The 9,873-nt window shown below is 39.7% G+C and overlaps 1 protein-coding gene across 1 annotated transcript; it reads left to right on the top strand.

Annotated features, from left to right (window-relative positions):
- The first annotated feature begins 9,267 nt into the window (after window positions 1-9,267).
- LOC122751558 (DNA-directed RNA polymerase II subunit RPB11-a-like) lies at window positions 9,268-9,873 on the top strand. The gene is made up of 2 exons (XM_043998641.1): window positions 9,268-9,314; window positions 9,660-9,873. Exons 1-2 carry the CDS (start codon window positions 9,268-9,270, stop codon window positions 9,871-9,873), a joined length of 261 nt encoding a protein of 86 aa, XP_043854576.1.

Genomic DNA, 9,873 nt, shown 5'->3' with positions numbered 1-9,873 from the left:
AGATTCAGGAGGACCTGAGTTCAAATCTGGCCTCAGACACTTGACACTTACTAGCTGTGTGGCCCTGAGCAAGTCACTTAACCCTCATTGCCCCGCAAAAAATTCCAAACAAACAAAAAATGTTGAATAAAATACCATACTGGTATACATGACACTAGGTAAGTAGCATTCTCTATTTTACAAGTCTAGTAATCCTGCTCAAAAAGGGAAATGCAGTTAGATTGGTTAAGATCTGTTTTTGATGAAGGCATCCTGTCTCTTAGTCATCATTACTTCTCATTTTAAATGCTCATCAACCAGCACTTTCATAGAACATTCCAGAATTTTGTCATAAGAGAATTGAACTAAAGCTTTCCATCTTATGCCTTGAAGACAACTCTTTTTACAATATTCCCAGTTCTTTCATACTTCTATCTTTCTTCTGTCTCGTACATGATGATAAATTAATCTTTTAAGTATGGGTCTGGTCATGCCCCTCCCTTCCTTGAAAACTTTCCACTGGCCTCTCACCTCCAATACTGGCAAAATGAAGTCCAAATCGTGCAACACTGACATTTGATGTGCACAACGAACCATCCCCAATATGCCTTTTGGATTTAACACATACCTCTATAATTCATAGGATTTAGAGTTGAAAGGGACCTCAGCAGTTGTTTATTCCAATTCCTTCATTTTATAAATGAGGATACTGAGGCTAAGAAAGGTGAAGTAACTTGCACAAGGTCATTAGTGGTAAGTGTTAGAGTGAAGATTCAAACCCAGGCCCCCTGACTCCAAATTTGTGCTTGTTCTGATTTTTGTTGTTTTTGTTGTTGTTGTTGTTTAGTCATTTTCAGTTATGTCCGACTCTGTGTGACCCCGTTTGGGGTTTTCTTGGCAAAGATACTGGAGTAGTTTGCCATTTCCTTCTCCAGTTCATCTTATAGATGAGAAAACAGGCAAACAAGGTTAAGTGACTTGCCCAAAGTCATACAATTAGTAAGTTTCTGAGACTAGATTTGAACTCAGGCAGGACCTCCTGACTTCAAACCTAGTGCTCTATCCACTGCACCACTTATCTGACCTTGTTTTGACTGTACCATGCTACCTTTCCTAGTTCATGCCATATAATCTACTCACTATTTTTGGCTCTACTATTAACTATCTTTTTAAGTTTGGACAATCTGTATCTCTTCTCTGGAGTTTAGTTTTCTTCATTTGTGAAAAAGAGCAGATTAGATTAAAAACTCCTGTTCTCTTCCAGATCCCACAGTCTAAGTCTAGATAATCATTAAAATCAGGGACCTAGAAGGGATTTTATCATTAATCCAGGCTAGTATCTTTATTTTACAGTTAAGGAACCTCAGGTTGCTGGAGGTGAAGTTATTTGCTCAGTCATTCAGCTGGTTGCCAAGTCAGAATTATGGACTATGTTGATGTTCAAGGCTGTTTCTCCAAAATATCTAGTTCTAATTGTTATAGAAGAGAACAGGATGAGTCCAGGGAGAGGAGGTAGGGCTGGTGAGTTACAAGAGGGAAGAAATAAGAATGACTCCGTGAGAGGGGCGGGAGTGGAAGAATATGAGAATAAGGAATGTGTTGGAAGGTTAAGGAGATATAAGCCTGAGTGCAAACCAGGGACATAATCCTGCTTAGGTGACAAGGTTAGTGTCAGCTGGGTCTTATGGTTGAAATGATCCAAATTGGCCTTAATTTAAGCATGATCTAGATAAGATCTAGAAAGGATCTGATTCATAGAATGGTAGAAGTTAAAGGAAAGAGGTCATAGGTCATAAGTCATAGGATCAAAGAAAGCCCCAGGAGCTACTTTAAAGGTATATGTAGTCTAACATTTTATAAATGAAAAAAAACTGGGGTCCACGGAGGTCAGGTGACTTGCCCAGGGTCACCCAGGCGGTGGGCATCAGAGGTGGGATTTGAACTCGGGCCCTTTCATTCCACAGCCAGAGCTCTATTCCATTATATCTCTTCTATAATTTTTTTAAGCACCTGAGGGCAGAACTAGAAAAGTGGATGGAAGTTGCAAAAAGACAAAGTTAGGGTTGAAGTTAGGAAAAACTTTCTAAAAATTTTGTTGTTAAGCTTTTTTTCCAACTTAGTGACTCCATTTGGTTTTCTTGGAAAAGATACTGGAGTGGTTTGCTGTTTCCTTCTGCAGCTCATCTTACAGATGAAGAAACTGAGGCAAACAGGGTTGAGGGATTTGCCCAGGGTCACACGGCTAGTGAGTATCTGAGGTTGGATTTGAACTCAGGTCCTCCTGATTCCAGGCCTGGTGCTCTATTTACTGCACCATGTAGCTGCCCTTCTAAAAATTAATACTATCTAAAAGTAGAATGGACTGCCTCGGGAGGTAGTTTATCCCTTGTCAATCGAGGTCTTGAAGCAAAGGCTGGATGACCATAGCCTGACATTCCTTCTAATTCTAGAGTTCTGTGATACTGCGATTCCTGATAAAATAATTATCTAATCTTCTTGTGATGGCCTCCAGTAATGAAGAACGAATGACTCTTTGAAGCACCCTATTCGACTTTTGGGCAGTTATGATGGTTAGAAAGATTTTCCTTATTTAGACCTAAAATCTGTAACTGCAACTTTCTTCCTTGACTCCTTAATCTGCTCTTTTAAACCAGGAAGACCAAATCAAAACTCTCTTCCAACATGATAAGTCTTCCAGGATGTGTATACAGTGATTCTATCCTTCTAAGGGCCTTCTTATCTCTAGCCTAAATATCCTTTTCAACAAAATCCTCTTATGACCTGAACCTAGGCCAGGCAAGGGAAAAATCAGGAGACATTCACAGAACTGTCCTTTCTCCTTCCTTCCCCTTCCTCATTTTTTATCTTCCCCTCTAAGTACTCTTTTTCAGGGGATCCAACTGGATAATAGCTAATGGCACTTATATATTTATATATATATTTAATATTTATATATTTACAAATATCTAGTTTGAGTAAGTGCCTAAGGCTGAATTTGAACTCGAGTCTTCTGGATTCCAGGTACATGACTCTATCTCTCTTCTTCAAGAATTATATCAGAAGGGACTGGGGATAGGGAACTAAAGAAAAGTGAGAGACAAAGGAGAGGAAGGGGGCCTGGAGAGGGCCTTCATGTTGGGGAATGAGGGAGGAAGGAAGAATTAAGAACTTACCCCAAAGCAGCAGCGGCAGATGCAGTGAAAGGATAAGTATTTCTGAGGCAAGAAAGGTTTGGGAAGGGGAGTTGGGACAGGGGCAGGGGACAGGTAGAGAGTAGAAGAGCAATACAATGGTAGAGACTGGGCAGAGGGCAGGCATAAAACTGGAGAGGTCACATTTAAGTAGAGGGTGGCCACAGGACTGTGGAAGTGGCACAGGGTTGTGTGTTAGCAAGAGGCCCACAGACAGAGGCTCTAGGAAAAAAAGCCAGGTGTCTTTAGGGCTAGAGGTTATTAAGTGTTTTGTCCCTTGAGGTCTTTCTTTTTCCCAAATGGGATTCTCTAAGTAATCCTTCCCTGACTACCTCTGTATGTATGTATGTATGTATGTAATGTATGTAGGTCCTTAGTCCTTGGAAGCTGGCAAGAATAGATAAATATAATAATAATAATACTTACTGTAATTATTATAATAATGTCAATTAATTATATAGAACTATCATTAAGTATTATAATGTCAATTAATCATGAATATAATTGTTAATTATTAATGAAATATACTTTAATAACAATAATTACTGCAAATAATAATTGGTAGCATTTATATACTGCTTTTAAGGTTCTGCAAAACTGAGGCAGACAGAAATGAAGTGACTTACCCTGTATCATATAAACTACAAGTGTCTGAGACAGAATTTGAATTTGTCATTATGATTCCAAGTTCTATACTATGCACTGCACCATCTAGTGGCTTCAAGTCATATTACACTTAGCAGTTTCTAAAATTCCATGAAATGTCTTGTTTCATTTGACACTCACAAATCAAAATCTCTAAACTGGAAAAGAGGTTATCAATTACAGTGATATTTGGGGCATGCATTCTCTCTACTATATCACTAACTAGTAGTTACTCTTGCTCCTGTAGGATAATGATATTTACTTTCATGGATGGCTGTGGTCAAAGAATTCATCACCATGTGGCCAGCTAGCTGGTGGTGGAGTGCCTCTGTATTTAGCTGGATTCATCCGTAGAAAGCAGACATATATACTACGTTACCCAGAGTGTATCCACTCCAGGTTCCTCTCCAGACTTTCTTCATCATGTCACAGAAGCTTCCTCACCCTGAAAGTTCATTCTAGCACCGAAGTGATCTCACTATAAGTATACTAAAGCCCTGTGACCCCTTCCTCTGATTGGCTTGTCCTCCTAGAATCTCTACTTTAAGGAAAGTGTCCAGGTCAGTCATGTCTTCATTGCTCTCCAGCCTCCACTTTTAACTCTTTGGATTTTTCTACCATGCTCCTGTGGGAGTACCTTCTCTCCCTACCTTTTTGATATTGTCTTCCCCTATTAGAATGTAAGCTCCTTTAAGGCAGAGACTGTCTTTCTTTTTCTTGTACTTGTATTCCCTTAGCACAGTGCCTAGCATAGACTTGCCCTCAGGGTGGAACCAGTTAGAATTTTCACTTTCCTGGAAGAGCCTTTCGGGATTCATTTTCCTCATTTTACAGAGGAGAAAGTTGAAGCTCAGACAGCAGAGTGACTTGCTCATGGATATGCAATTGGTCATAGAGCCAGGACTGGGCAGATTCCCAACTTTTCCATTATGCCATATGCTTCACTTCAAAATAGGTAGGTCTCACATAGCAGAAGAAAAACTCCGGAGTCCAGTATTCAGGGGAAGAGGAACAGGCATGACCTAGAAAGAAAAAATAAGATGATGGGAAATGAGAAAAAGAGTCAGTGGGGCATAAATCAAGCCAGGGATTAGCCTGAGGTTTTCTGACTATAAATTTAGTCTTATTTTACTGTATCATGCTGAGGTGCTAGGTGGTGTAGTGGATGGAGCACTGGCCCTGAAACTGGGAGGACCTGAGTTCAAATGTGACCTCAGACACTTACTAGCTGTGTGACCCTGGTCAAGTCACTTAATACCAATTTCTGTAGACATCCAGGACCTCTTCCAGTTGTACTGATATATATTTTGCCACTGGACTCAGATGTCTCTGGAGGAGAGAGTGAAGTTGCTGGCCTTGCACAACCCTCCCTCACTTAAACCCAATTCATTGCAAGTCATGATATCACCTCCTGATGTCATGGTCCTCTTTGAGAACGAAGGACGAACAACTGTATCATATTATTCAATGAGAAGATGGCACTGTAGATCTGATGGGCACATCTTTCCTGATTAACCATGTGGGGGCAGCACAGTCTCAGGAATCATAGATTGCTAGATAGCCAGAAATTGTCCTGAGAAGACAGACTAGAAGAGTTGGTCATTTCTGGCAGCCTCTTCTCCTGACCTCTGAATCCTTTCTCTCTACATTGCTGTTTGGAACTCTGTTCTGGGCAGAGACTCCTTACCCCTCTTCCCATGGGCTCCTGACCACCCTGAGTTAGTAATACCACTGTTTCTAGGGACCCTATAGCACCATGCTAACCCATGGAAAGGCTGGCAAAAGAGGGTTTTGAAGGAATGATTTCACATTTTTCTCTTAATTTTCCTTTAAAGAAAACCTCAGAGATATTAAGTGGAGGGGAAATAGATGGGAAATTAATCACAAGATTGAACATGTAGGTGGTACAATGGGCCAGAGTACTGGACTTGGAATTAGGATGACCTGAGTTTAAATATTCTCTCAGACACTTACTAGTTGTGTGACTCAGGACAAATCATTTAACTTCCATCAGCATCAGTTTCCTCATCTGCAAAATGTGACTAATATTAGCATCTACCATTCGAAGTTCTTGCGCAGATAAAATGAGACAATGTATTTAAAATGCTTGGCAAATTTTGAAAGGCTATATCAATGTTAGTGTGTGTGTGTGTATTCGTGTATTCTCTTCTCTTCTCTTCTCTTCTCTTCTCTTCTCTTCTCTTCTCTTCTCTTCTCTTCTCTTCTCTTCTCTTCTCTTCTCTTCTCTTCTCTTCTCTTCTCTTCTCTTCTCTTCTCTCCTCTCCTCTCCTCCCTTCTTCTCTCTCTCTCTCTCTCTCTCTCTCTCTCTCTCTCTCTCTCTCTCTCTCTCTCTCTCCATGCATGTATGTTCAATTTTGTCTAGTCAGAGCAAAGAAGTTCATGAAATGAATTCCCCCCTCACTCCTTCTCCTGTGTTTGTATACTCTTCTTTTTCTTGAACATCCCAAGAGTGAGAAATAGTAAGTTTCTCCTTTTTCCTCATTTCTTCTGTAGTAAATTCTTTTTTCTCTCTTCTCTTAAAATCCACAAAACAGAACAAAACCTCACCCATTTCCTTTGTTTGTCTTTCTTATCTTCCTCTATGACTCTTGAAGACAGTGGGATTATGTAGGGATTTTTGTCTAGTCTTTGGACAGCAGACATACCTTCATCAGACTTTTTTAGTGTAGTAGAACTTGTTCCTACCTGTCAACAAAATGAAGTGTAAGACTAAGACTTTATGGAGAAAAGAACTATTTCATTCAGAATAATACATGACAGGGTCATGAGAGATATTAGAAATGAATTGCTAGGCAAAGTCTGGGTCAGGGAGGGAGAGGTCATGACTAACTGTGGAGGATTAGGGAAGGGTTCATGGAAGAGATGGCATCTGAGTTGAGCTTTTAAAGAATGGTAGGTGGTGGAGGGAAGTGAATTAGGGAACATTGTTAACAAAAACATGAAGGTGAGAGAAATAACAGGAAATGTTAAGGTGATGAAGAATGATCCAATTTGACTGCAGTATATAGTATATGGAGGGCTACTATCTGATTGTGAAAAGCCTTCAATACCAGGAAGAGTTTGAGTTTTAATACTAAGACAAAAAGGAACTACTGAAGAGTTTTGATTAGAGGAGTTAGATGGCTAGATCTACACATAATAAAAATGATTCTGCTACTCATTTGAATGATAAATTGAAGTGAGGAGAAAGAAGTGGAACAGAAATGCCAAAGTGGGGGTAATGAGAGGGGGCTGAGAAGAGGCTATAAGAGTGAGCCGTAGTGCTTTTAGAAGTGACAGGTTTTCACTTAACTACTATGCTTTTTCCTTGGTCTCCCATGTCTGTAATGATCTTCTACCTTAATCTCCCATATTATTTTTTTTGTACCTCGATACTACCCTTATAACACATTGTTATGGATAAAAATTATGCATGTACATACATACATACACATATACATATCTCTGTGTCTATAAATACATATATACATAGACACACATACATAAATATATTTGTATATGTTTATAGACATGCACACAAGACTGAAGGCTCATTGAGGGCACATGCTAAGACTCATAGGTTGATAAAATGATTATTAGGCACAGTGTGTACATGGGGAAGCTAGGTGGTGCAGTGGAGAGAGTGCTGGGCCTGGAGTCATGAATATTCATCTTCCTGAGTTCAAATCTGGCCTCAGATACTTACTAGCAGCATGACTATGTTATATTGAACCCTGTTTGCCTCAGTTTCCTTATCTGTAAAATGAGCTGGAGAGGGAAATGGAAAAGGAAAACTACTCCAGTATCTTTGCCAAGAAAACCCCAAATGGGATCCCAAAGAGTTGGATATGACTGAAACAACTGAACAACAAACAAAAAGTGCTGGGCACTGGGGATGTGAGTACAAAGAATGGAACAATGCCTAATGGAATTTTTTTTTAAGGCAGGGCAATGAGGGTTAAGTGACTTGCCCAAGGTCACACAGCTAGTAAGTGTCAAGTGTTAGAGGCCATATTTGAACTCAGGTCCTCTTGAATCCAGGGCCGGTGCTTTATCCACTGCGCCACCTAGCTGCCCCCTTGAACATATTTTTAAAATCTCTTCCAGGAATTTTTATTGGTCTTAATGTCCAATTTACATTTTTCTTTGAGGCTTTGCTTGTAGCTGTTTGACACCATTGTTTTCTCATGAGTTTATCTTATTGTTTTCTGGTACCATAGTAGATTTTTATGGTTATTTTATTATTATTATTATTATTATTATTATTATTATTATTTTTGCTCATTTTCCCTTTAGCTTCCAATTCTTTGCCACCACAAAGAGTTGCTATAACTATCTTTGTACATATGCATCTTTTTCCTTAATCTTTGATCTCTTTGGGATACAGACCTAATAGTTATATTGCCTATTTCCAGTTTGTTCTTTGGAATGGTTGAATCAGTCTGCTACTCTTACTTCTCTTCATACCCTTTAGCATTTGTCTTTTTCTTTTTCTGTCATGTGAGCCAATCTTATGGATATGAGTTATTACCACAGAGTTGTTTGAATATAATTTTTTCTCATGATTAGTGATTCAGAGTATTTTCTATATGACTATTGATATTTCTGATTTCTTCTGAAAACTTCCTATTCATATCCTTTGGCCATATATCATTTAGGGAATGGCTCATATTTAAAAAAAATAGCTCAGTTATATATATATATTATATGTAAATATGTATGTATGTAAATATATATGTATATATATATACATGTATATGTATTTATGAGAAATGAGGCCTTTATCAGAAAAATTTGCTGTAACAAATTTTCCCCAGTTTTCTGTTTTCTTTCTAAATTTGGCTGTATTAATTTTCTTTATACAAAACTGTTTAAATTTTATTTAATCAGTATTATTCATTTTATTTCCTGTGGTACTCTCTCTTTTTTTGTTCTTAGACTCTTCCCTTACTCATAGCTCTGACAGGTACATTTCCCCATGTGCCCCTAATTTACCTTTTGGTTTTTTTTTTTTTTGGTGAGGAAATTGGGGTTAAGCGACTTGCCAAGAGTCACATAGCTAGTAAGTGTTAAGTGTCTGAGGCCAGATTTGAACTCAGGTCCTTCTGAATCCAGGGTTGGTGCTCTATCCACTGCACCACCTAGCCGCCCCCAATTTACTTTTGATATCACCATTTGTATCTAAATCATTTAGCTATTTTAATCTTATCTTGGTACATGGTGTGAGATATTGGTTTATACCTAGTTTCTACGGGACTGCTTTCCAGTTTTCCCTGCATTTTTTGTCCAATAGTGAGTTTTTGCCCCCAAAGTTTAGATCTTTAGGTTTATTAAACAGATTACTGTGGTCAATTACTTCTACATATTGTGTGCTAATCTATTCCATGGATCAGCTTCTTTGTGGTAGCAGATTATTTTGATGATAATCACTTTGAAGTATAGTTTGAGGAGGATGAACATGCCTCTGGCCTTCGAATCCATCCTCTTCTTTGAGCGCAGTTATGGGACGGGTGGGCCGAGCGGGGCTGTAGGGAGCCCCCGCAGGACCCTTGGTGGGACAGGCCTCAGCTTACTCCCCCGTAAAATGGGGGATCCACACAGAGAGGCCCTGCCCTCATTCATGTGCCTCCTATGGGCCAGAGAGGCTCAGATGGGGGGGGCTCCCTGGGCACCCTGGGCCTGCCCCTTTCCCCCCTGCCCTCTGAGGGTCCGTGACCCCAAGAACACAACGGCCCTTCCTTTGGGAAGACGAGGGGGCAGATGGTATTACTATTAATAAGGACATTAAGGTCCCCAATGCCTGTTTGTTCATGACAAGGAGGACCACACACTGGGAAACATCATCAAATCACAGTTACTGAAAGACCCTCAGGTGCTATTTGCAGGCTATGAAGTCTTCCACCTACTGGAACACATCATCATTTGCTTGCAGACCACTCCAGATTATAGCCTTCAGGAAACTTTCAACAACACCATCATGGATCTGATCAGCAGGCTCTCCTTGTTGCAAGAGCAATTCCCGGTTGCTATCAAAGACAAACAAGAAGGAATCGAATAG

Source organism: Dromiciops gliroides, chromosome 3 (genome assembly GCF_019393635.1).
Source record: "Dromiciops gliroides isolate mDroGli1 chromosome 3, mDroGli1.pri, whole genome shotgun sequence".
NCBI classification, from domain to species: domain Eukaryota; kingdom Metazoa; phylum Chordata; class Mammalia; order Microbiotheria; family Microbiotheriidae; genus Dromiciops; species Dromiciops gliroides.
Note: the sequence above shows the minus strand (reverse complement) of the source record. Positions and strands in the feature narration are given on the sequence as shown.

Excerpts from the sequence above, each read along its gene's own strand:
- LOC122751558 (XM_043998641.1), top strand. The coding sequence starts at position 9,268 with ATGAACATGCCTCTGGCCTTCGAATCCATCCTCTTCTTTGAGCGCAG. Across the intron at positions 9,315-9,659 it reads ATCCTCTTCTTTGAGCGCAG|CAAATCACAGTTACTGAAAG; the intron begins TTATGGGACGGG and ends GGGAAACATCAT.